Below are 26,813 nucleotides of genomic sequence, written 5' to 3'. Positions count from 1 at the left end.
AAAAACGGTGCTACATAAACAATAAATCACCTTTTCCAGAACAAAAGCATCAAATTTTGCTGCATCACCGCAAACTACTCCCTTACTCCCCCTAGCGGGCGTTATTGGCTACGACAAAAAGATTCGGTTTGACGGAATTGTGGGTATTGTAGTCTTACAACAACAAAATCCATTGAATCAGCCAGCCGTTGAACGACAAGGACCACAATCCTTCGCGAAAATAAAAGCTACTTCGGTGATTTGACAGCGGTAGACAGCCTGTGACAGAGCTGTCCACCCGGCATAGTTGTCGTTGTCTTTTAGTCCGCCTTCAAACAACGTTTTGTCCACCGTTGACCCCATAAAGATGTCCGACGGCGGGGGCACGGAGGAAGGCTCCGGCACCATGGAGGTCTCGGCCGTCCAGACGGTCGCGGACACCTCGGTGCTGCAGAAGCACCTTCGGAAGCTGGTGCCGCTGCTCCTGGAAGATGGCGGCGAGGCCCCGGCCTCGCTGGAAACCGCCCTGGAGGAGAAGAGCTCCGTGGAGCAGATGAGGAAGTTTCTGGCCGATTCCCAGGTTCAGAGCATCTTGGTCGAGAGGAGTGCTCTCAAAGGTACATTTACGAGGAGTTAAAATTCAAAGAAATGTGTGTCGCATAACGATAATATTAACCTTTTACGAAGGCGTAACCGAGGAATTAACTTCCATCGTTTACTCTGCAAATGAGCTTTTAGTTTCCAACCAAAAGTCCAAATGAAACTACTTTAACATCCACCTTAAAATAAATAAAACCCATCAGTTTACTTGTTATATCAACTACGCCACAGTGGGTGGGGTGGGCAAATATGGACCTCAGCACTTCAAGTTCAGCTGATATTTGTTTTATGATACTTAGCGTTACTGTGATCAGTAAAATACTGCATTTATATCGAAATGCTGTACATTTTGGGGCACTAAGTTTTCTGAACAAAATAAGAGTCAAACAACAACAAATGCTCCAGTTCAAATGGACTTGAAAAATCACTGCAGCTCATAAAGAATGACTCTTTGTCCCAACTACGAGTCATGTTGTGTGCACCTTTTTGGGCTTTTAATCATGTGAAGCAGTTTGTCAATAGACACAGTATGCTCAGTTTTCTTCAGGCAAATGCATTCAGCGCGATGCCAGACTCTGAGCTGTTTTCATTTCATTTGAGTGCTGAATCCTTGTCCTTTTGATAGCACACATGACCAGACCAAGTCTCTGAGCCTGTAGGTGTTGGATCCACGCCCACAGAGTCATCTCTCCGTTCTGGTTTTTGGACCAGAAACGCTCATGATACGATGCAAAGTGCACTGCTTTTAGATATCTGTATTTTATTTTGTGAGTCACACTAACTAAATGAAGTCGGGGTCTGGGTTGAACGCAAGTAGGTGAGATGACTATTTGTTCTTCCCGCAGAGGATGTTGGCGATGAAGGAGAGGAGGAGAAGGAGTCCATCACTTACAACATCAGCATTGACATACACTATGGGATCAAGTCCAACAGGTTAACGATCCTTTTAATTCACTGAAAAGTGAAAAAAAAACTGAAGAACAAATGGCGCATATGTTCTGAAATTGCTATTTCTCAAAACTGTGTTCCCTGTTTTGTCTGATGCAGCTTGGCTTTGATCAAGAGGACGGGTGTCATTGATGCAGACAAGCCCATATCAACTCAAGTTCGCGTCCTGACCCTGAGTGAGGATTCTCCCTACGAGACTCTTCACTCGTTCATCAGCAACGCTGTTGCTCCTTTCTTCAAGTCCTACATCCGCGAGTCTGGCAAAGCAGATAGGTAATGTTCTCCTATTATCATTTCTGTGAGTCTTGAACTTGGCATTTAGAAGTGAATATAAAAATGGGGGGAAATCAATTAACCGGTTGTATAATTTTCTGCCAAACCCGATAGAGATGGGGATAAGATGGCCCCCTCTGTTGAGAAAAAGATTGCGGAGCTGGAGATGGGCCTGCTCCACCTGCAGCAGAACATCGAAATTCCTGAGATCAGCCTGCTCATCCACCCCATCATCACAAATGTAGCCAAGCAGTGCTACGAGCACGGGGAGAAGCCCAAGGTCACAGACTTTGGGGACAAAGTTGAAGACCCAACTTTTCTGAATCAGCTGCAGTCTGGAGTGAACCGGTGGATCAGGGAGATCCAGAAAGTGAGACGTTTGCTTATTTTATATAAGAAAAACATCGCTAGATAGCACAGTAAAAGTAAAGAAAAATGTCTAGATTTCTTACAAAACGACTGTTTGCTCTCTGACCCCACCAGGTGACAAAGCTCGACCGTGACCCAGCCTCGGGCACAGCCCTGCAGGAGATCAGTTTCTGGCTGAATCTGGAACGAGCCCTGAACAGAATCCAGGAGAAAAGGGAAAGCCCTGAGGTTCTGCTGACTCTGGACATCCTCAAACATGGCAAACGTTTCCACGCTACTGTCAGCTTTGACACAGACACTGGTGCGTGACAAGCAGTTAAAACAAAGACCATCATTATTTTGGCATTTTGTTGTTCTTGTCATTAGTTCAAGTTTGATTCAATTTAGTTGTTTTCTTTGCTCCTCCTCGCAGGTCTGAAACAGGCTGTGGAAACGGTGAATGACTACAATCCTCTGATGAAAGACTTCCCTCTCAATGATCTGCTTTCTGCCTCAGAGCTTGATAAGATCCGTCAAGCCCTGATCGCCATTTTCACTCACCTGAAAAAAATAAGGAATACCAAGTATCCCATCCAGAGAGCGCTGCGTCTAGTGGAGGCCATCTCCAGAGACTTGAGCTCCCAGCTTCTCAAGGTGTTGGGTACCAGGAAGCTCATGCATGTTGCTTATGAAGAATTTGAAAAGGTTTGTCTGGATGAATCTCTTTTCTTTCCCCACAGTCGATAAAAATGGTCGACAGTTTTCATTAAATGTTCATAAATCTTCTGCTTGCAGGTGATGGTGGCTTGCTTCGAGGTGTTCCAGACCTGGGAGGATGAGTATGAAAAGTTGCAAGTGCTTCTGAGGGACATTGTGAAGAGGAAGAGGGAGGAGAACCTGAAGATGGTGTGGCGTCTGAGCCCTGCTCACAGAAAGCTCCAGTCCAGGCTGGACCACATGAGACGTTTCAGACGGCAACACGAGCAGCTGAGGGCTGTCATTGTTCGTGTGCTGAGGCCTCAGGTGAATTACCTTCAGCATCTGCAGTGGTTCCATTTGAACTGATTTTATTCCATTAGTTCCTTTTTAATAAATGAATAATTACCTCTTTTCCTCCAGGTTTCTGCGGTGCCGCAACACGCTGCTGGAGAGGCAGTTGAGCCTGAAGATATGAAAGTAGCTGGGGTTCTTTTTGATGCCGCTGATGCCAACGCTATCGAAGAGGTCAACCTGGCATACGAGAACGTGAAAGAGGTTGACGGCTTGGATGTGTCTAAGGAAGGTATGGAAGCCTGGGAAGCTGCCATGAAGCGCTACGATGAACGCATCGACCGCGTGGAGACCCGTATCACTGCCCGCCTGCGGGATCAGCTGGGAACGGCCAAGAACGCCAACGAGATGTTCCGCATCTTCTCCCGCTTCAACGCCCTCTTTGTGCGCCCCCACATCCGCGGCGCTATTCGGGAGTACCAGACGCAGCTCATTCAGCGCGTGAAAGATGACATAGAGTCTCTGCACGACAAGTTCAAGGTCCAGTACCCTCAGAGCCAGGCCTGTAAGATGAGCCACGTTCGGGACCTGCCGCCTGTGTCCGGCTCCATCATCTGGGCCAAACAGATCGACCGTCAGCTGACTGCGTACATGAAGAGGGTGGAAGATGTTTTGGGAAAAGGCTGGGAGAACCACGTGGAAGGGCTGAAGCTAAAACAAGACGGGGATAGCTTCAGAGCTAAGCTGAACACTCAAGAGATATTTGATGACTGGGCTCGCAAGGTATAAAGCATGTTTTATGTTTTTTTTTTAATGCATCATATTTTTAAACATCCTGAAAATGTCTCAGCTCTGTTCATCCCTTTCTTTTGTAAACCAGGTGCAGCAGCGTAACCTCGGTGTGTCTGGCCGGATCTTCACCATTGAGAATACTCGTGCTCGTGGAAGGACGGGAAACATGCTCAAACTCAAAGTCAACTTCCTCCCGGAGATCATCACCCTATCCAAAGAAGTCCGCAACCTGAAGTGGTTAAGCTTCCGCGTCCCTTTGGCCATCGTCAACAAAGCCCACCAGGCCAATCAGCTGTACCCATTCGCCATCTCTTTGATTGAGAGCGTGCGCACCTACGAGCGTACTTGTGAGAAAGTGGAGGAGAGGTCCTCCATCTCTCTGCTGGTGGCTGGGCTTAAAAAAGAGGTTCAGGCTCTCGTTACTGAGGGCATCACTTTGGTCTGGGAGTCCTACAAGCTGGATCCTTATGTCCAGAGGCTGGCAGAGACGGTCTTCAACTTCCAGGAGAAAGTTGGTCTCATTATTTTACTTAATTACTTGTAGTATAAACTCTTCAAGTATTCACAAAAGAATAATTGAACAGATTTAACAGGCTATCACGTGAAATGTTTCTGTTGCTCCTTTTTTAGGTTGATGACCTCCTGCTGATTGAGGAGAAAATAGATCTGGAGGTTCGCTCTCTTGAGACTTGCATGTTCGACCACAAGACCTTCTCTGACATTCTCAGCCGTGTCCAGAAAGCTGTGGACGACCTCAATCTGCACTCTTATTCCAACTTACCCATTTGGGTCAATAAGCTGGACATTGAGGTGTGTATGTCCAAATAAAAATGCTGATGATTCTGTAAGGGTCTGCTTGTGTGCTACGAAACTAGAGTTTGTGAATGTTCCGTTAGATTGAACGCATCCTTGGAGTGCGCCTGCAGGCTGGTCTGAAGGCCTGGACCCAGGTGCTTCATGGACAGGTGGAAGACAAAGCTGACGTGGACATGGACACAGAGGCTCCACAAGTCGGTCACAAACCTGGAGGAGAGCCCAAGATCAAGGTAGCTGTTGTGATTATTTACACTGTAGCTTCATGTCATGTTTATTCTTAAATGCTGCTTTCACCACAGAAACATTGGACATATTGACACACCTGACATTTGTATTTCTTTCTGTTTTTATTCTCAGAACATTGTCCATGAGCTGAGGATTACTAACCAGGTGATCTATTTGAATCCACCAATTGAAGACTGCCGCCACAAGCTCTACCAGGAGATGTTTGCTTGGGAGAACATCATCCTTTTCCTGCCCAGGATCCAGAGCCAGAGATACCAGGTAGGCATGAATATTTGTGGTGTATATCTGGGAGAATGACACATATTAATCAAAACATTTAGAACAGGTTCTTGAATGTCTTTTTGCTCAGATGCTTGGTTGTTGTCTCATAATGTACTTCTATCTAAACCCGTTTATCCTTCCTCATCAGGTGGGCGTGCACTACGAGCTCTCAGAGGAGGAGAAGTTCTACCGTAACACTCTGACCAGGATGCCAGATGGTCCTGCAGCCTTGGAAGAAGCCTACAGCGCAGTGGGGGACATCGTCAGTGAGGTGGAGCAGTACGTAAAGGTAAGAGCTGACTTATTGTAGCAACAACATTAAAATTAGTCAGTTAATTCTGAGTTAAGAGTTAATTTAGTTTGATTGGGTAACTTAAACTTACAGGTTCTTTCTTTGTTTCCCGTTTCCAGGTGTGGCTGCAGTACCAGTGTCTGTGGGATATGCAAGCTGAAAACATCTACAACCGTCTCGGTGAAGACCTCACCAAGTGGCAGGCCCTGCTGGTCCAGATCCGCAAAGCGCGAGGAACTTTTGACAATGCTGAGACTCGCAAAGAATTTGGACCTGTGGTCATTGATTATGGCAAGGTAAAGATCCACGGCAAACTTTTTAAAACACCTGCAGACAATTTCATTTTGGAAAATAAATTAAAATGTGGTTAAAAGATTGTTTTTAAAAATCATTTTAGAGGGATTATTTCCCCTGTTTCTTAGAATGAAGTGATGTTTCCTTCAACACTCTAATATTTTTGTTTTTCCCATATTAAATATTTGTATTTGATCCTGTGAACAGGTTCAGTCAAAGGTGAACTTGAAATACGACTCCTGGCACAAAGAAGTCCTGAGCAAGTTTGGTCAGATGCTCGGCCAAAACATGCAGGATTTTCATTCTCAGATCTCTAAGGTAAAATATGATTTAAAAAAAAAAAAAGTTATCAAGTGTCAGCAATGATGATTATGAGCAATATATATACATTTTTTTCTCCTACGCATTTTCTTGTTCCTCACCAGTCCCGACAAGATCTTGAACAACACTCTGTGGACACGGCCAGCACCTCAGATGCTGTTGAATTCATAACATACGTCCAGACCCTGAAGCGCAAGATTAAACAGTTTGAGAAAAATGTGGAAGTAAGTAATCACATTTAGTATCTTCTTATTTTTAATTTAATCCTTAAAAAATGAAGTTCTAATATTCTCCCGTCGTTTTACTTGTAGTTGTTCCGTAACGGACAGCGTCTGCTGGAGAAGCAAAGATTCCAGTTCCCTCCATCTTGGCTCTACATTGACAACATTGAAGGTGAATGGGGTGCGTTCAGTGACATAATGAAGCGCAAAGACACTGCTATTCAGCAGCAGGTGGCCAACCTTCAGATGAAGATTGTCCAAGAGGACAAAGCTGTGGAGAACCGCACGACTGACTTGCTTAATGACTGGGAGAAGACCAAACCTGTGGCTGTAAGCAGATATTTTCTCCGAACAACAAAAGGAGGGGAAAGGAAATCACGAGTTTATTTGAATGTCTGACACTTTGGTTCTGCAGGGTAACCTCCGTCCAGAGGAGGCTCTTCAATCCCTGACTATCTACGAAGGCAACTTCAGTCGTCTGAAGATTGAAAGAGAGAAATGTGCTCGTGCCAAAGAGGCCCTGGAGCTCACTGACACCGGTCTGCTCAGCGGGAGTGAAGAGAGAGTGCAGGTAATGTCTGAATGCATTGAGCACACCTAACAAATCAATTGTTGACTGAGTGGTTCCTTGAAATACAAATATTGAATTTACACATTAGCTGTACCTCCTAATTGCACCCTTTTATATTTTTAACCTGACCTAATTCTAAATATGTTTGTCTTTTGACACGTTTCTGCCTTTGTTGGTGTCAGGTGGCTCTGGAGGAGCTACACGACCTGAAAGAGGTGTGGTCTGAGCTGTCAAAGGTGTGGGAGCAGATCGACCAAATGAAAGAGCAGCCGTGGGTTTCTGTGCAGCCTCGCAAGGTACCACAAACAAACTGAAAAATCTACGTTGCTGTAGTTTTATTTGTCTAATTCTGCAGTGACAACAACTATTTGTATTTTGTGTGCGCAGCTTCGCCAAAGTCTGGATGGGCTTCTTAACCAGCTGAAGAACTTCCAAGCAAGACTGAGACAATATGCATCCTATGAGTATGTTCAGAGGCTGCTTAAGGGATACTTGAAGGTTAGAACTTGTTGCTCCCACTAAATACATTTTTTTGACTCATAAGGGAAGTAAAAAGTTTTTTACTGACATTTTCTTCTCGCTCTAGGTCAACATGTTGGTGATCGAGCTGAAATCAGAGGCTCTGAAGGATCGCCACTGGAAGCAGCTGATGAAGCGCCTACACGTGAACTGGGTGCTTTCAGAGCTGACCCTGGGACAGATCTGGGATGTGGATCTGCAGAAGAACGAGATGGTGGTGAAAGATGTGCTCCTGGTAGCTCAAGGAGAGATGGCCTTGGAGGAGTTTCTTAAACAGGTGAAGAGGAAGAGTTCAAAAGAGCTCGGCAGCTTTTTTTTCTTTTTCTTTACATCTACAGCTTTCAGTGAGTAAATTACTTGAATGTTTTTGATTTTTTTTGCAGATCCGTGAAGTGTGGAACTCATACGAACTTGACTTGGTGAACTACCAAAACAAGTGCCGTCTGATTAGAGGCTGGGATGACCTCTTCAACAAAGTCAAGGAACACATCAACAGTGTCTCTGCCATGAAGCTGTCTCCTTACTACAAGGTGAACAGATTTAAACACTGTTACTTAGGATGATGGTTTTCAAATGTTTTATGTTGTTTCATAATTAACCCCCCTCCCCTCCTTCAAATGTCAGGTTTTTGAGGAAGATGCCCTGAGCTGGGAGGACAAACTCAACCGTATCATGGCCCTCTTTGACGTATGGATTGACGTTCAGCGCCGCTGGGTTTATCTGGAAGGCATCTTCACAGGAAGTGCTGACATTAAACACCTGCTGCCTGTAGAAACCCAGAGATTCCAGAGGTAAACCCAGGACACTAAGCTTAGCTCAATAAAATCTATGCAGAGAAAATGCTATAAATTTTATCAGCACAGATACTTTTAATAAATAAAACAAGTTAATTTCCAGACTTTACATCTAGTGTGGGTGCACTCTTGTTAAATCTCCATTCACTGCAGCATTTTCTGTCATTATCCTGCAGCATCAGCACAGAGTTCTTGGCTCTGATGAAGAAGGTGACAAAGTCTCCTTTGGTGATGGATGTGCTGAACATACAGGGAGTGCAGAGATCCCTGGAGCGACTGGCTGACCTGCTGGGAAAAATCCAAAAAGCTCTTGGAGAGTATCTGGAGAGGGAGAGATCTTCATTCCCAAGGTAGGAAAAAGTTCCAGAGGTAGAGCAAGCAGGTGGAGGGAATTTAGATTATTAAAATGCATGATCCTAATCACATTCGGAGGTCAGGGATGATGTTGAATACTAAAAAAACAGATTCTGATGTGCTGATTTAAACTTTCTTTTGTTGACAGGTTCTACTTCGTTGGAGATGAAGACTTGCTTGAGATCATCGGCAACAGCAAGAATGTGGCCAAGCTCCAGAAGCACTTCAAGAAGATGTTTGCTGGCGTCTCCAGCATCCTGCTCAATGAGGACAACACTGAGGTGCTGGGAATCTCCTCCCGTGAGGGAGAGGAGGTGCTCTACAAGACACCGGTCTCCATCACACAGCACCCAAAGATCAACGAGTGGCTCACACTGGTGGAGAAGGAGATGAGAGTGACGCTGGCCAAGCTGCTCGCTGAGTCGGTCACTGAGGTCACAGCCTTCAACAAGGGTACAGCCATCGACCTGAACCAGTACATCAACTGGATCGATCGTTACCAGGTTGGCACCCAGCAAATTATGCTATTGAGTTACAATAATACAAACATAAAAATCTGCTTCTGTCTTCATTTCACTTTATTGTCTTTGTTCTACAGGCCCAGCTGGTGGTCCTGTCCACCCAGATTGCCTGGTCTGAGAACATCGAGTCGGCTTTGACCACCATCTCCGGTGGCGGGGACATGTCACCCATGCAGGGAGTGCAGTCAAACGTGGAGGCCACTCTCAACGTGTTGGCTGACACCGTCCTGATGGAGCAACCTCCTCTCCGCCGGAGGAAACTGGAACACCTGGTTAGGACTTTTTTTTTTTTTTTGTGAAATTAACATTTATTGGATTGTAGTAGAGCGTACATCTAATTTACAACTATGTAAACAAAACATTAAAAGATGCAACAGAACTGTCCTAAATTTCCTTGCGCTCCATTCTCAGATCACAGAGTTGGTGCACCAGCGTGACGTGACCAGGACTCTAATCAAGAACAAGATCGACAACCCCAAGTCCTTCGAGTGGCTCAGCCAGATGCGCTTCTACTTTGACCCCAAGCAGACAGACGTCCTGCAGCAGCTGTCCATTCAGATGGCCAATGCCAAGTTCAACTACGGCTTTGAGTACCTGGGTGTTCAGGACAAACTTGTCCAGACTCCACTGACAGACCGCTGCTATCTGACCATGACCCAAGCTCTGGAGGCACGACTTGGAGGATCACCATTTGGTATGGAAGTTGAATAGAGGTTTTTTTTTTCCAATAAGTTGATCATTTATTTTCTTTAATAGTGTTTCGTATTAAATACTGAACATTATTGAATGTGAACTGCCTCCAGGTCCCGCTGGCACAGGAAAGACTGAATCAGTAAAAGCTCTCGGTCACCAGCTCGGCCGCTTTGTGTTGGTCTTCAACTGTGACGAAACCTTCGACTTCCAGGTACATGACTGTAGACATTTAGTTCCACAAAGCTTAAAACATTAATATTAATAATTTTGTTATTGAATTAAGTACATTTAAAAATATTTTTCTTTTTTTTTTTCCCAGGCTATGGGCCGCATCTTCGTGGGTCTGTGCCAGGTGGGAGCCTGGGGCTGCTTCGATGAGTTCAATCGTCTGGAAGAGAGGATGCTGTCTGCCGTCTCCCAGCAGGTCCAGTACATCCAGGTGGCCCTGAGGGAACACAGCAACCCCAACAGAGACAAGAGTATGTAGCATTGTTAGATTTATTTATTCTTTTAATGAAATATTAATATATTCGAAAAATCACATTTAAGCACTTTCCAACAGCTTCTTGAGAGGATATTAAGTATTATTTTTAACTTCCAATGTATTGTCTATATGACATGCTAAACACAAACTAAATGTCTGAAAATACTTCATTTCTACAGCCAAGATTGAAGACTTCTCTGTGTAACAAGTATTGTCGTCTCAGGTGTGTCTGTCACGACGGAGCTCCTGAACAAGCAGGTGAAGGTGAGCCCAGACATGGCCATCTTCATCACCATGAATCCTGGCTACGCTGGCCGTTCCAACCTGCCCGACAACCTGAAGAAGCTGTTCCGCAGCTTGGCCATGACGAAGCCCGACCGTCAGCTCATTGCACAGGTCATGCTGTACTCACAAGGCTTCCGAACAGCTGAGATCCTCGCCAAGAAGATCGTACCCTTCTTCAAGTGTGTATCATATGTGACGCAAATTGAAACAGTTTTGAGGCTACAGAGGGTGTTTTTATGTTGTTGTTTCTCCCTCTAAACGATTCTCTTCGTTTTCAGACTGTGCGATGAGCAGCTGTCATCCCAGAGCCATTATGACTTCGGTCTCCGTGCCCTCAAGAGCGTGCTGATCAGTGCTGGCAATGTCAAGCGTGAGCGCATCCAGAAAATCAAAAGGGAGAAGCTGGAGCGTGGAGAGGACGTCGATGAGAATGACATTGCTGAGAACCTTCCTGAACAGGAGGTACCAAAACAGTCCAACCATGAAATCTGAAGTTCAGTCAAGTTGTGTTCAGTTTTGGTGGATTTGATTTGAGTGAGTTTGTTTCCATCTGCTTTAGATCCTGATCCAGAGTGTGTGTGAGACCATGGTCCCTAAGCTGGTGGCTGAAGACATCCCTCTGCTGTTCAGCCTGCTGTCGGATGTCTTCCCTGGAGTTCAGTACATGCGTGGAGAGATGACTGCTCTAAGGGAGGAGCTCAAGAAGGTCTGCACAGAGATGTACCTCACCTACGGAGACGGTGACGATGTTGGCAGCATGTGGGTGGAGAAGGTAGGAAGATAAATGTAGTTGACAGCTTTTTCTGTGTATCTAGCCAGTAAAATGTACAACTTAAGGTCCAAATCCAGATTGGGACTTAAAAGTGCTGTTTATGAAACCTCTTCCAGGTGCTCCAGCTCTACCAGATCACGCAGATCAACCACGGTCTGATGATGGTGGGTCCTTCTGGCAGTGGCAAGACTATGGCTTGGAGGGTGCTGCTCAAAGCCCTGGAGAGGCTGGAGGGTGTTGAGGGTGTGGCCCACATTATCGACCCCAAGGCCATCAGCAAAGACCACCTTTATGGAACCCTGGACCCCAACACACGAGAATGGACCGACGGCTTGTTCACTCATATCCTCAGGAAGTAAGTTAGGTTTATTCATTTAAAGAAATGTTGCTAAGTATGACAGTTTTAAAAGTAACTTTTGTTAATTACCTTTTTTCTTAAATTTCAGGATCATTGACAATGTGAGAGGTGAACTGCAGAAGCGTCAGTGGATCATTTTTGACGGTGACGTCGACCCAGAGTGGGTTGAAAATCTGAACTCAGTACTGGATGACAACAAGCTGCTCACTCTGCCAAACGGCGAGCGTCTGAGTTTACCACCAAATGTAAGAGCGCAGCACTTTGAGCTCGGACAACTGTTTGTAACAACACGCTTATTTACCTTTAACTCTTCTTTCTATCCAGGTGCGTGTGATGTTTGAAGTGCAGGACCTGAAGTATGCGACCCTTGCCACTGTGTCTCGCTGTGGCATGGTCTGGTTCAGTGAGGATGTCCTCAGCACTGACATGATCTTCAACAACTTCCTGTCCCGCCTTCGCAGCATCCCCTTGGATGAGGGAGAGGATGAGGCTCAGCGCAACAGGAAAGGCACGGAGGACGAGGAGGAGACTGCTTCTCCAATGCTGCAGGTCCTTAAAAGAGCAGAAAACGCACAAAAAAAACCCCAGTACCAGTCAAACTTTTGATTTACGCTGATGTTTGTGTTTTAAATTAGATCCAGAGAGATTCTGCAGGAATCCTGCAGCCATACTTCACCTCCACAGGCCTAGTGATCAAGGCCCTGGAGCACGCCTCAAAGATGGAGCACATCATGGACTTCACCCGCCTGCGTTGTTTGGGTTCACTGTTCTCAATGTTGCACCAAGCCTGTCGTAACGTGGCTCTGTACAACAACAACCACCCAGATTTCCCCATGCCCATTGACCAGCTGGAGAGATACATGCAGGTGGAGTTCTATAATCTGTTCTTGCAGTAAACTTACAGCCTGGTTAGTTGATGTAATAACTGAACATGTAACTGACTTTCTTTGTTTTGGTTTCTCCCACAGAGGTATTTGATCTATGCCGTGCTCTGGTCCTTCTCTGGTGATGGACGGTTGAAGATGAGGGCCGAGCTTGGGGAATACATCCGTCGCATCACCACTGTGCCCCTCCCCTCCACTCCCAATGTTCCCATCATTGACTATGAGGTACATCCTCCTCTCTTTTTTGAAGATTTACTGGTAATTTTTTCCTTCTATTTGAAGTCAGGAAAAGCTTAAATACATGATAAAAAAATATCTTTTTATACTTGTTTAGGTGTGCATCTCAGGTGAGTGGCAGTCCTGGCAGGGCAAGGTGCCCCAAATTGAAGTGGAAACCCACAAAGTGGCATCCCCAGATGTTGTCGTTCCCACCCTGGACACAGTTCGCCATGAAGCTTTGCTTTACACGTGGCTAGCAGAGCACAAACCACTGGTACTGTGTGGACCCCCTGGTTCTGGAAAGACAATGACGCTGTTCAGTGCCCTCAGGGCTTTGCCTGACATGGAGGTGAGACTGAACTAAACTGGACTTTTTTTGTTTTACAGATTTGATTTTGTGTCAAATTATGAAGAACCCAATGACTAAAATTAGGGAAGTTAATGCTTGTAATTGTCATATTCCTCTAACTGCTTTCTGTCAGGTGGTTGGTCTGAACTTCTCCAGCGCCACCACTCCCGAACTCCTGTTGAAGACCTTTGACCACTACTGCGAGTACCGTCGCACCCCGAATGGCGTGGTCCTCGCCCCAGTCCAGCTGGGCAAATGGCTGGTGTTGTTCTGTGACGAGATCAATCTGCCAGACATGGACAAGTACGGCACACAGAGAGTCATCTCTTTCCTCAGACAGGTAGGATAAAGTATTAGTATAGATACTGCCACAGTTGTGATAACTCTTTAAACTGTTATTGTTTACATATAATATATAAAACTGTGTCGAATGTTTAAATCCTCATGTTTTTGTAGATGGTAGAACATGGAGGCTTCTATCGCACTTCAGACCAGACTTGGGTAAAACTGGAGAGGATTCAGTTTGTTGGAGCCTGTAACCCTCCCACTGATCCTGGCAGGAAACCCCTCACACACAGGTGCAGTATTCACCCTTTACAGCCACTTTGGTCACTAAAGTTATGCACAGTGATGCTTTAAAAGGAGCTGCTACAACATTAAAAATGTGGCGTATGATAAGTTCTAACAGTGGTGTCTTGTCACCAGGTTCCTGCGACATGTTCCTGTGGTGTATGTGGACTATCCAGGCCCGGCCTCTCTGACCCAGATTTATGGAACTTTCAACCGCGCCATGTTGCGTCTCATCCCATCGCTGCGAACTTACGCTGAACCTCTTACTGCTGCGATGGTTGAATTCTACACCATGTCTCAGGTAGAGGACATAACTCAGGGTTGATATAGAAACAAGTGTGCAGTAATTTAGTTGCTAATTTATTTACATGATTTATTTCACCTCAGGAGCGGTTCACCCAGGACATTCAGCCTCACTACATCTACTCTCCGAGAGAGATGACCCGCTGGGTGAGGGGCATCTTTGAGGCCCTGCGCCCACTTGAGACTCTACCTGTTGAGGGTCTCATCCGCATTTGGGCACATGAAGCTCTCCGTCTCTTCCAGGATAGGTAGGTTAAATAAGGTTTACTACCTTATTGGTCCTTTTTGAGTAAACATTTAAAGAGTGATCAAATGGAATGACTGTGGTTGTTTTTTAGGCTTGTAGGTGATGATGAGAGGAGGTGGACAGATGAAAACATTGACATCGTTGCTCTCAAACATTTCCCCAACATCGATAAGGAGAAGGCTCTGAACAGACCTATCCTCTACAGCAACTGGCTCTCCAAGGTAAATTAGAGATGTGATCATTTTGAGATTTTAAACAATGAGAAATGACCTCCAGCTTTTAGTCCACTTTTATTGACTGCATTGGCTTTCTGTGTGCAGGACTACATCCCAGTAGAACAGGAGGAACTGAGGGACTACGTGAAAGCCCGTCTGAAGGTCTTCTATGAGGAGGAGCTGGATGTTCCTCTGGTGCTCTTCAATGAGGTGCTGGACCACGTCCTCAGGATTGATCGGTGAGTAATATCTTCTGAACTTGTGTTAACAGTGTTATTCATCAGTTCTTGGACATTTTAAAATCCGAATTTCCTGATTTAGAGTAAATTACAAACATTTATATCCTTTTCCTTTTGCAGAATCTTCCGTCAGCCTCAGGGCCATCTCCTGTTGATCGGAGTAAGCGGAGCAGGAAAGACGACACTTTCTCGCTTTGTGGCCTGGATGAACGGACTTAGTGTCTATCAGATCAAGGTTGGTAAACTATATGCCAAATTTATTTAGTCATATTGTTACGTTTGCCTGTCTGTTCACTGATTCTTGTTTTTGTCCTGTTAGGTGCACAGGAAATACACTGGGGAGGACTTTGATGAAGACCTGCGTACAGTGCTGCGGCGCTCAGGTTGCAAGAACGAAAAGATCGCCTTCATCATGGATGAATCCAACGTGCTGGACTCTGGATTCCTTGAGCGAATGAACACACTGCTGGCCAATGGAGAGGTAACTTGGAGCCATTATTTGTTGTATTGCACCAAGCGTGTCCTTTATGTGAGGTGTTCTGTACTCAGTAAGGGAGAACAAACACTGCTGTTTGATTTCTAAGATCGTGAATACGCTCATGTTTTCTGAGTATAATGATTTGGTTCTTACGTTAATTATGTCTGTCTTTTTGTAGGTTCCCGGTCTGTTTGAGGGAGATGAGTATGCCACCCTAATGACTCAGTGTAAGGAGGGAGCCCAGAAAGAGGGGCTGATGCTCGACACTCATGAGGAGCTGTACAAGTGGTTCACCAGCCAGGTTATCAGAAACCTTCATGTAGTTTTCACCATGAACCCGTCATCTGAAGGCCTAAAGGACAGGGCTGCCACATCTCCTGCCCTCTTCAACAGGTACAGACTTTTGTGAAGAAATGGAAATGGGAACCACTGAAAGGGAAGCATTTCTTTGTATTTATAGCAAACTTTGCTCTGTGTTAGATGTGTGTTGAACTGGTTCGGAGACTGGTCAACAGAGGCACTTTATCAGGTGGGCAAGGAGTTCACCAGCAAGATGGATCTGGAGAAGCCCAACTACAAGGTGCCAGACTACATGCCCATCGTCTACGACAAACTTCCCCAACCGCCTTCTCACCGTGAGGCGATTGTCAACGGCTGCGTGTTTGTACATCAGACTCTTCACCAGGTAGGAAGGAAGTTCACTGCAGTGGTTAATGTTCTAATTAACACCTCTGCTTTTACTTTACTTAACTTGTTCCCAAATCTTTCAGGCTAATAACCGTCTAGCTAAGCGTGGTGGTCACACTATGGCTATTACTCCCCGCCATTACCTTGACTTCATCAACCAGTACGCCAACCTGTTTAATGAGAAACGCAGTGAGTTGGAGGAGCAGCAGATGCATCTGAACGTTGGTCTCCGCAAGATCAAGGAAACTGTCGACCAGGTACATTCCTCCTGCATCTTCTTAATGCCATATTAGTACAGGAAATCCTGAAAAGCAATCACTTAGGTACCTGAAAGTCTGTTATTTTGTCCGTACTTTGTTTGAGCAGTTGCCTGATTGTATTTATGTTGCCTCATCAAGGTGGAGGAACTTCGTCGTGATCTGAGGATCAAGAGTCAGGAGTTGGAGGCCAAGAATGCAGCTGCCAATGACAAGCTGAAGAAGATGGTCAAAGACCAGCAAGAAGCTGAGAAGAAAAAAGTATATGCCTCTTTCTTTTTCTATCAACCATGCAGTCTTTGGAGGTGTCTTGGCGAATTTAATTGCATTTTATGTTTTCCTTTCTGATTCCAGGTGATGAGTCAGGAGATCCAGGAAGCTGTGTACAAGCAGCAGGAAGTGATCAAAGACAAGCAGCTGAGAGTCAAACAGGACCTGGACCAGGTGGAGCCTGCTGTGATCGAGGCTCAGAATGGTAAAGTGTCTTTTTTGTAAAACATGTTCTTTTAAACAGTCTGTTCAATTGTTTACTGTTAAACCCACACTGCAGCCTCTGCACAGTCCTGTTAGTATGATAATGATGTTCTGCTAACATCCACCCCCCATCGTTGCCCCTTCCTTGTCATCATCCTTATTTTTGTTCACCTGGTGTTGATAGCTGTTAAGTCTATTAAGAAGCAGCACCTGGTGGAGGTGCGTTCCATGGCCAACCCCCCCGCAGCCGTGAAGCTGGCTCTGGAGTCCATCTGCTTGCTCCTTGGGGAGAGCACAACAGACTGGAAACAGATCCGTTCCATCATCATGAGAGAGAACTTCATCCCCACCATTGTTAACTTCTCTGCTGAAGAGATCAGGTGAAATAAGAGAGGACTTGTTTTATAGTTGCTTATTAAAATGCTCTCTCTCCCTCCCTCCCTCTCTCTCTCTCTCTCTCTTCTGTACGTTTCAAACTTTCCCCCGTCGTCCTCCTCATCCTCCTCCTTTCTCCGGTGGTTTTCTTATAAACACATTCCTCCTCCTCCTTTATTAGCTGTGAGTTCTATTAAGCGGCAGCATCTAGTAGAAGTACGGGCTATGACCAATCCCCCAGCTGCAGTCAAACTGGCTCTGGAGTCTATCTGCCTTTTGCTGGGCGAGGAGACCAATGACTGGAAAAAAATCAGACAAGTTATTATCAAGGATAATTTCATCGGCAGCATAGTCAACTTTTCCTCTGAGGAAATGAGGTACTAATGTCAGAACGAAGGTTTTGTCTTTATGTAATGAAACTCAATCACCGCAATCAGGAGATGTGATTGAAAGTTGATTTAAAAATTTATTTATTTTTTTTACCGTCAACATTTGATTTTTAATCAAAGCATAGGCTGAAGGTATCAGCTTCTATGTTCATTTGTGGTTAGCTTTGAAAAGAGAATACCCAATGTAACATTAAAACAATTCTTCATAAAATCCCAAGAAATTTCCTTTGATTTATTATCCTCTGTAACAGAAACATTTTACCAAGTAAATTGCAGCTGTGTGTTAACTTCCTGCTTTACTTTATCTAGTGACTCCATTCGTGAGAAGATGAAGAAAAACTACCTCTCCAACCCGAGCTACAACTATGACCAGGTCAACAGGGCTTCCCTGGCCTGTGGGCCTATGGTGAAATGGGCAATTGCTCAGGTAGGAAAACAAAATAATCAGAAAATTAGGACGACACCTGGTTAGGATGCTCTTCTAAAGGGTAACATGGTCTACCAATCCTCTAGCTGAATTACGCCGACATGCTGAAGCGCGTGGAGCCTCTTCGTAATGAGCTGCAGAAGCTTGAGGATGATGCAAAGGACAATAAGACGAAGGCAGAAGAGGTGGAGCAGATGATCAGGGACTTGGAGGCCAGCATTGCCCGCTACAAAGAGGAGTATGCGGTCCTCATCTCCGAGGCTCAGGCCATCAAGGCTGATCTGGCTGCAGTTGAGGCAAAGGTAACTCTGACTCTGATTCCTACATGTCAGCTATTTCACTTCTGTTCAAAACTGAAAGTTCTGGATTCATTTTCTTATATTTTTTGCTCTCTGCTTTCAGGTGAACCGCAGCACAGCACTGCTGAAGAGTCTGTCCGCTGAAAGAGAGCGCTGGGAGAAAACCAGCGAAACATTCAAGAACCAGATGTCCACCATCGCCGGGGACTGCCTGCTCTCAGCAGCGTTTATTACTTACGCTGGTTACTTTGAGCAGCAGATGAGACAGAACCTGTTTACTACTTGGTCTCATCACCTGCAGCAGGCTAACATTCAGGTATTTGAAACTCTGGTCCCCATACTCTTGATGTCTTCAAACTTAAATATGTAGAAGAATAATCAAACATTTAGCTTTTATTATGGTATTTTTGTTTTGGTCTTTTTTTCAGTAGTACCCACAGCATTTTTTAGCCTCTGTGTAGTTTTAAAATCTGAATCCATATGATGTAATCCTCAATTTTCACAACTCTACATTTCTCTTCCAGTTCCGTACGGACATTGCAAGAACTGAGTACCTGTCCAACGCAGACGAAAGACTTCGCTGGCAAGCCAACTCCCTCCCAGCTGATGACCTTTGTACTGAAAATGCCATCATGCTCAAACGTTTCAACCGGTTAGTGTCCGTGTTTCCACCAGGGAGCCTGAAATAAAATCTCTTTAACAGTTTTTGTTATATTTGTGTTAAATCCTGGTCTGCCTTTGCTTTTTCAGATACCCGCTGATAATTGATCCATCAGGCCAAGCCACAGAGTTCATAATGAATGAGTACAAAGACCGCAAAATCACCAGAACCAGCTTCTTGGATGACGCCTTCAGGAAGAACCTGGAGAGCGCGCTGCGTTTCGGAAACCCGTTGCTGGTCCAGGTAAAACTTCACTCTGTAGCATTTTATTGTCATTGCTCTGTTGCTGTTATATTAAACATGTGTTTATTTCTTGTCATTTGCTCTATTTGTAAGGACGTGGAAAGCTACGACCCCATCCTGAACCCAGTGCTGAACAGGGAGGTGCGCAGAACGGGAGGACGTGTTCTCATCACCCTTGGAGACCAGGACATCGATCTGTCCCCGTCATTTGTAATCTTCCTCTCCACACGAGACCCAACAGTAAGGAGGCTCCATCCGAGTCGTTGTTTGCTTGTGACTGAAAATCAAACTGGTTGGATGTAAAGGTGGGATTTTAATATTCAATGTCTTGTTTATGCAGGTTGAGTTCCCACCAGACTTATGCTCTCGTGTTACGTTTGTCAACTTCACCGTGACACGCAGCAGTCTTCAGAGTCAGTGTCTCAACGAGGTCTTAAAGGCAGAGAGACCTGATGTGGACGAGAAACGCTCCGATCTCCTAAAACTGCAGGGTAAGGTGGAAACAAACAAAACCTCGTCTAATGATGGGGTTTCAGGGAAACTATAAGCATCAAAATAACTCTCCTTCTGTCACTTTCAGGTGAGTTCCAGCTCCGGCTTCGCCAGCTGGAAAAATCCCTGCTGCAGGCCCTGAATGAGGTCAAGGGTCGCATCCTGGATGACGACACGATCATCACCACACTGGAAAACCTGAAGAAGGAGGCAGCTGAGGTGACCAGGAAGGTGGAGGAAACGGATATCGTCATGGCTGAGGTGGAGGCAGTGTCACAACAATACCTGTCTCTGTCTTCTGCCTGCAGCAGCATCTACTTCACCATGGAGGCTCTCAACCAGGTCTGATTACATCTCACTTGGTTTAATTGTTTAATCTTATGGCTCGTTTGTTTTTAATCACTCATTTGTTTCAAAAATTGAACCTGAAACGCAAATCCACATGAAAATGAATAAATTCGGCCTTATTTTTTTTATGTTTTCAGCTCTACAAATCACCTAACTTCCCATTAAAATCTTCTTTCAGATGCACTTCCTCTACCAGTACTCTCTCCACTTCTTCCTGGATACATACCACACAGTGCTGTATGAAAATGCCAACCTGAAGAGCATTAGCGATCACTCGCAGAGACTCGCTCTGATCACCAAGGACCTCTTCCAGGTTCAAAGCAAAACCGTTCAAATGAACAATTTTTCATTGTAAAGCCTGCATCAGACGTGTAAGTCTGCTTTGTCTGGAATTAGGTGGTGTTCAACAGAGTTGCCAGAGGTATGCTGCACCAGGATCATATTACCTTTGCCATGCTGCTGGCTAAGATCAGCCTGAAGGGCATGATGAGGTACAGATGTCCAAATTACACAAACTCCTCTTTACACGGAACATAGCTGCTCGTTCATGAAATCATTCAAGTTCTAATTAATCTTTTTCAGTGAACCATCATATGATGCAGAATTCCAGCACTTCCTGCGTGGTAAGGAGATTGTGCTGACAGGTACTGCTCTGCCGAAGGTAAAGGGTCTAACCACGGACCAGTGCGAGGCGATGGTCCGACTCAACCGCCTGCCGGCATTCAAGGACTTGGTGGCCAAAGTTGAGGCTGATGAGGTGAGGAGGGTTGTGAAAAAAAGATGTGATTCGATAAAAATATGCTCTTAAGAGGGAGAGATCTACTCCTTTTGATGAGTAGTTTGTATGATTAAAAATGTAGTTCAGAGAGAGACATTATTGCATAATATTTCCAGGGTAAACTTTTTTTTTTTTTTTCAGAATCAACCACAAACTTGAAAAATTAAATGTTTCTGAATAACAAGTGATAGTATGACATATAACTGTTCAGTTTAATTATTAGCCAATTACTGCTGACCAATAAGGCTCAGAAGAGGCCCAACTCATTTATGCCATTTAAGTCCATTACTGCAATGCTTTGGTAATAAGACAACTAATCATATGTGTTTGAAAGGGAGAGTTTTATATGGTTGGCTTTTTTTTGGTTTAAAAAGACCCTCAAATACTACTATATTCTATAACAATTTTCTATTTAAAAGTATATATCTATTGCTTTGTTTTGTTACCTCAGCAATTCTTCATGTGGATTGAGAGCAACACTCCAGAGCTGGCTGTTCCTTATCTGTGGTCAGAGGAGAAGCAGTCAAGTGAGTCCTTTGTCGTATTTGTGAATTATGCACAGCAGCTACAGAAGATGGATTATGTGTTCATGACTTGCATCTTTCCCGGTTCAGCTTCCATCGGTCAGGCAGTGCACCAGCTCCTGCTGATCCAGGCCTTCCGTCCTGACCGCCTGCTGGCCATGTCCCACATCTTTGTCTCAAAAGTGCTGGGAGAATCGTTCATGAACATCATTGAGCAGCCTCTTGACCTGGCTAACATCGTGGACAGTGAGGTATTGTTATAAATATTAATATTTTCCATTTCTATACCCACAGGAAAGTCACACATCAGATAATGTAAATCCACACAGAAAGGCCCTAACTGAGCTGTAATAAGAATCACACCACCGTCACCGTTCTGCCTGTTATTAGATATTTCTCTTATATTTTTTTAATTAAGGGTATTCTGCCACTAGAATTTTATGAAATGTCACGGACATCTCTGCTCTTGCGTCCACAGGTGAAGCCCAGCACTCCGGTGTTGATGTGTTCTGTACCAGGTTATGATGCCAGCGGGCTCGTCAGAGATCTGGCTGCTGAGCAGAACAAGCAGATCACCTCCGTTTCTATTGGTAAGATGTGCAACCTTTTAGCTTTTATCATTTAATTTTTTTTGTGTGTGTTTATGACCTGAATCAAAAGCTCAGGAGGGATGTTTTACATCTTTGCACACATCCACCATTCACAGGTTCAGCTGAAGGCTTTAATAAGGCTGACAGAGACATCAACACCGCTGTCAAGTCTGGCAGGTGACTAATGTTGATTCTGTGTTTTATTAGAGAGCATTTTCTTTTCTTGGGGTTGTTTTCTAAAGGTGTTTTTTAATTTTCTAGGTGGGTGATGCTGGAGAACGTGCACCTGGCCCCTGGCTGGCTGATGCAGCTGGAGAAGAAGCTTCACTCCATGCAGCCTCATGCCAGCTTCAGGCTTTTCCTCACAATGGAGATCAACCCCAAGGTGCCGTGGCTTATCTGTTTGGGATTAAACAGTTATCAGTCTTAATTCTAAACTCCCTGTTTTTATAACCTTTTTTCCCGCTCCCTGCTAGGTGCCGGTGAATCTGCTCCGCGCAGGTCGTATCTTTGTGTTCGAGCCTCCTCCTGGTGTGAAGGCCAACATGCTCAGAACCTTAAGCGGCATTCCCGTGGCTCGCATGTGCAAGGTGACCAGAACGGGCACTTCAGAGCGATCAGTAAATGACCTTCGACCACTGTCTGCACAGTTGCTAAATCGTTTATTTTCACGCCTCCGCAGGCTCCCAATGAGCGTGCTCGTCTCTACTTCCTCCTGGCCTGGTTCCACGCTGTCATCCAAGAGCGGCTGCGTTACGCGCCACTCGGCTGGTCCAAGAAGTACGAGTTTGGAGAGTCTGACCTCCGCTCTGCTTGTGATACCATCGACACCTGGTTGGATGACACTGCTAAGGTTAAAAATAATTTTAGAAATCATACAAATATTTACTATTTCAGCAAAAATAATATTTTTATTGCCAACTGAAACATCAACCGATGGCTTCAAACTGTTAAATCCAAAAGTTACACCAGATTTGTGAATTTAAGTTTGTAACATCAACTCACAGGGTCGCCAGAACATCGCTCCAGACAAGATCCCCTGGGCGGCGCTGAAGACCCTGATGGCCCAGTCCATCTATGGTGGCCGCATTGACAACGAGTTTGACCAGCGGCTGCTCATCACCTTCCTGGAGCGGATCTTCACCAAAGGAAGCTTTGACAGCGAGTTCAAACTGGCTCTGAAGGTCGACGGACAGAAGGACATCAAGATGCCTGACGGCATTCGGTCAGTAACCTTTTGATTTGTGAAATCAAACGTTCCCGAATTCATTTATCTGACATTCTACCCATAAAAATGGTTTTGTTTCAGGCGGGAGGAGTTCATGCACTGGGTGGAGTTGCTTCCTGACACTCAGACTCCATCTTGGTTGGGGCTGCCCAGCAATGCAGAGAAGGTGTTGCTCACCACTCAGGGTACGTCTCATTTTTGATCTACGCTGTCTAAAGTCTGGTGGGGTTTTTTTTTTTACATTTTCAGAGCTGCATCATTCTCAACAATTATTTTTCCACAGAATGAATTATTGACCAAATCTCTCTCTTCTAGTGTCTTAAACTCAAACTAAAACAGGCCATCGTCATCCACTGAGAAGTCAAGAGCTTGTGTTTTTTCCATCTGTATTCATCAGATTGTGTAGCAGCAAAGAACATGAAGGCCTTCTTTAATCATTTCTCATCATCATGTTTTTCTTTGTTCCACTATCTGTTAGTTCTCTCTGGTTTTCTACTCCCTAGTTATGTCATATAGTCTAGCTGTGGTCACTGGAGGCGTATTTTATGATGCTCTCCTTGAAGGATTGGGGTGTGGCTCCTCACCCTCCAGCAGCTGTATTTCACAGTCATCATGTTGCTTTTAAAAGACATGATTTTGCTTCCACCCTCAGATTAGTTTTTTAAACAGCCACCCACCTCCGTATTCCTCATCTTCCTCTTCGTGACCCCTTTTCTGTTTTGTCGTTCTGATCCCAAATTCCCTGAGTCCCAGCACCTGAAGCCCCCACCCCTGGGCTGTACTCTATGCTCCCCCCTTTACTTTATTCTGAGATCCATCCTCTATTTATTGTTTTTCCTCAGAATCCATCTTTTTGAAGCCTTTGCGTTAATGTCTTTAAAGATCCAGTCAGCTGAGAAAACATCTTTTATCCTTTTGGCAAATGGTGTTGCATTTAATTGACATATTGCCTGAAGCTTTGTGTGTCTATTTTAATTTCTGGCTGATACAATTCCCTTTATTTATTTTCAACCCCCTCCCTTTTTAAATCTCATCCTTGAGGTAAGCTGTTCAGTTCTTCCGATCCACAATTAATTTCTTGTCCCCCTTACCTCCCACCACGGCCTTGTCTTCCACCCCTCCTCTTCCTCCCTCCCACCCCTGCTCACTGGCTCCCTCTGCTGGGCTGCGCAGGCACTGACATGATGGGTAAGATGTTGAAAATGCAGATGTTGGAGGATGAGGATGATCTCGCCTATGAGACTGAGAAGAAGGAGCGCACTTCGTCCACGTCCGACGCCCAGCCGGCCTGGATGAGGACCCTCCACACCACAGCCTGCAACTGGCTGCAGCTCATGCCGCAAACCGTCAATCCACTTAAACGCACGGTGGAGAACATCAAGGTAAAAGCAAAAGATGCGAGGCATATATAAGAGTTTGTACTTTGACTGTAATTAGTTCCTGTCCTGAACAGCTGATTTGAGGTGACCAGATAAACAAAATCATTTTACAAGTTCACTAAATGAAATGTCGGCTGTATCTGCTTTAATTTTGTCTTTGTCCAAACACTAGGACCCACTGTTCCGCTTCTTCGAACGGGAGGTAAAGATGGGCGGCAAGATGCTTCAGGAGGTCCGTCAGAATCTGTCCGATGTGGTGCATGTGTGTGAGGGCAAAAAGAAGCAGACAAACTACCTGCGCACACTCATCAGTGACCTTGTTAAAGGTTATACCATGAATTTAACATCTTTTTTTAATGTAGCCTATTTGTTTGAACTTGGATAAACTTTTTTTTCTCTCTCTCTCTTCCTCGTCAGGAATCCTGCCTCGCAGCTGGTGCCGATACACTGTCCCGACCTCCATGACTGTAATCCAGTGGGTGTCGGACTTCAGTGACCGAATCAAACAGCTGCAGCAGATCTCACAGGCAGCTGCCAGTGGTGGAGCAAAGGAACTAAAGGTACGGTTTGTACACAAAATCAAATACTTCTTCTGTACTTATTTTACCATTTCTGACTCCTCTTTAAAAATGTTTTCCACCATCTCCCTCCTGTAGAACATCCATGTGTGCCTGGGCAGCCTGTTTGTGCCAGAGGCTTACATTACTGCTACTCGCCAGTATGTGGCGCAAGCCAACAGCTGGTCACTTGAGGAGCTGTGTCTGGAGGTCAATGTCACCACAGCCCAGGGCGCTGCGCTGGACGCCTGCAGCTTCGGCATCAAAGGTCTGACGAAACGCATCCCATCTGCTGCACTCGTGAAAAGCCGTGAAAAATTTGTTTTTCTCGTTACAAGATGATTTGTGCTAATAAATAACTGGACGTATATTTAACTTAACTAAAAATCCTCCCCTCAAAAAAATATGTGCTCCTTTTGGTCATCATCTCCTACTTATTTAATGCCCTGTCCTCCCATGACTCATACTTGTTTCACTTATTTATTAAAAATGTAAGTCCTGTCAGACAGCGGTGAGTGAAGACCTGTCAGTTTGGGATTTAGGAAGTTCTCATTTAAAACACGTCGACTGTCCCTTTCAGGTCTGAAACTGCAGGGAGCTACTTGCGCCAACAACAAGTTGTCCCTGTCCAACTCCATCTCCACTGAGCTGCCTCTGACTCAGCTCCGCTGGGTGAAGCAGAATAATGCAGAGAAGAGACACATGGTACGACTCAACGTGGAATTATTTCAAATAAAGTCCATTTTATGAGACTAGATGAAATAATTAAATTATTTTCTTCTCCTTCCCACTACAGGTGACACTACCTGTGTATCTGAACTTCACCAGGTCCGACCTCATCTTCACTGTTGACTTTGACATCGCCACCAAGGAAGATCCTCACAGCTTCTACGAGCGGGGAGTTGCTGTTCTGTGCACAGAATAAAACAAACAAGTCATTCCTATAGACTAAGAGTCTTTGAAAGAAAACTAAAAAGCCACACTTAATCACTTCCTGTCATTAGCCATTACATGTAGTTGTAGCTTCTTGCATTCCAATATTAAACTTTAGTGGCGCGGTAAGGCGTGTATTAATCGTAGAGTTTTTGAAGGTTGAGAGAAAGTTGTCAGATGGTGAAATGAGAGGGGAACGGTAGACTGGAAAAGGAAGGTTGAAATTCAAGCATTTTAATGAAATGATTGTTTTAGGTTGAATAAAACCCACTGGAATGAACAAACTACCTTGTGTTTTCTGTTGATCAGACAGTGAGACCAACTTTAAGCTTCACGTTGCTTTGACTCAAATATCTGCTTTTGGCTCTTTTCTGAGGTTTTACACGTTGTTCACATAGTTTGCTCATAGAATAAGTTTTGTTAAAGAAATGCTCCTGGCTAACAAATCAGCTTGGAACGCATTCAAAGTAATTCCTTTACCTCTAGCAAGTAAAGTAGCAAAAAGTCAAGGTTTTTCCAAATGTTTAACTATTTTCAATGGTGATTCGGCCATCTGCTGGTTGGGGATTTGGGTGTGTTTTTGATTGGGGGGGGGGGGTCACAATGTAGTGAAATTTAAAAATGTTCTTTATATATACTCAAACGGTAGTTTGGGTTTTTGGCAGACAGTATTTAGACATTAAGAAAAAGGTATGCAAGTCAAAGACTTGTCTTTTGTGTAGGATTCTACAGCATCAGGTCAGAAAACCGAGTGAGGCAATGTGTAGTCTGCAAAAATTCCTCCATACTGCTCCTTTAAACTGAAATATCACAAAAAAAACATCTTGGAGCTGAAGCTAAATGTGAGCTTTCTGTTCTTTAAACTAATGCATCAACGTCAGAAAGAAATTAAGACTACTCCTGGTTCAAATGGTGCATTTTTTTTTTATTTCAGCT

General features: G+C 44.7%; 1 protein-coding gene across 2 annotated transcripts; it reads left to right on the top strand.

Moving 5' to 3' along the window:
• The first annotated feature begins 242 nt into the window (after positions 1 to 242).
• On the top strand, positions 243 to 26,157 carry dync1h1 (dynein, cytoplasmic 1, heavy chain 1). 2 transcript variants are annotated; one of them, XM_017414092.3, is made up of 78 exons: positions 243 to 596; positions 1,425 to 1,512; positions 1,627 to 1,800; positions 1,915 to 2,170; positions 2,284 to 2,470; positions 2,582 to 2,853; positions 2,944 to 3,171; positions 3,268 to 3,921; positions 4,019 to 4,441; positions 4,561 to 4,740; positions 4,827 to 4,976; positions 5,104 to 5,250; positions 5,402 to 5,542; positions 5,665 to 5,841; positions 6,047 to 6,157; positions 6,265 to 6,384; positions 6,472 to 6,711; positions 6,797 to 6,952; positions 7,135 to 7,248; positions 7,340 to 7,450; positions 7,539 to 7,748; positions 7,855 to 8,001; positions 8,096 to 8,262; positions 8,442 to 8,615; positions 8,768 to 9,122; positions 9,218 to 9,412; positions 9,552 to 9,834; positions 9,944 to 10,044; positions 10,153 to 10,312; positions 10,541 to 10,781; positions 10,881 to 11,064; positions 11,162 to 11,374; positions 11,491 to 11,729; positions 11,821 to 11,977; positions 12,057 to 12,281; positions 12,368 to 12,598; positions 12,701 to 12,841; positions 12,951 to 13,184; positions 13,318 to 13,524; positions 13,641 to 13,762; positions 13,890 to 14,055; positions 14,142 to 14,305; positions 14,396 to 14,525; positions 14,625 to 14,758; positions 14,879 to 14,993; positions 15,078 to 15,239; positions 15,415 to 15,629; positions 15,717 to 15,921; positions 16,007 to 16,180; positions 16,322 to 16,441; positions 16,535 to 16,655; positions 16,839 to 17,034; positions 17,728 to 17,845; positions 17,932 to 18,147; positions 18,248 to 18,460; positions 18,669 to 18,796; positions 18,895 to 19,048; positions 19,142 to 19,288; positions 19,389 to 19,539; positions 19,629 to 19,882; positions 20,067 to 20,201; positions 20,285 to 20,379; positions 20,471 to 20,645; positions 21,118 to 21,193; positions 21,281 to 21,441; positions 21,669 to 21,780; positions 21,897 to 21,957; positions 22,042 to 22,165; positions 22,257 to 22,370; positions 22,463 to 22,633; positions 22,788 to 23,005; positions 23,090 to 23,193; positions 24,182 to 24,390; positions 24,560 to 24,713; positions 24,805 to 24,947; positions 25,044 to 25,212; positions 25,525 to 25,649; positions 25,741 to 26,157. In XM_017414092.3, the coding sequence occupies exons 1-78, from the start codon at positions 347 to 349 to the stop codon at positions 25,867 to 25,869; spliced, it is 13,923 nt and encodes a 4,640-aa protein (XP_017269581.1). In that variant the 5' UTR covers positions 243 to 346; the 3' UTR covers positions 25,870 to 26,157. The 2 variants fall into 2 exon arrangements, with proteins under 2 accessions (XP_017269581.1, XP_017269591.1); XM_017414102.3 differs by lacking the exon at positions 16,839 to 17,034 and adding an exon at positions 17,211 to 17,406 and having other exon boundaries at positions 347 to 596.
• Positions 26,158 to 26,813: the final 656 nt, after the last annotated feature.

This window comes from Kryptolebias marmoratus, linkage group LG10 (genome assembly GCF_001649575.2).
Source record: "Kryptolebias marmoratus isolate JLee-2015 linkage group LG10, ASM164957v2, whole genome shotgun sequence".
Taxonomy (NCBI): domain Eukaryota; kingdom Metazoa; phylum Chordata; class Actinopteri; order Cyprinodontiformes; family Rivulidae; genus Kryptolebias; species Kryptolebias marmoratus.
The sequence above is the reverse complement of the archived record's forward strand: the minus strand, read 5'-3'. Positions and strand labels throughout refer to the sequence as shown.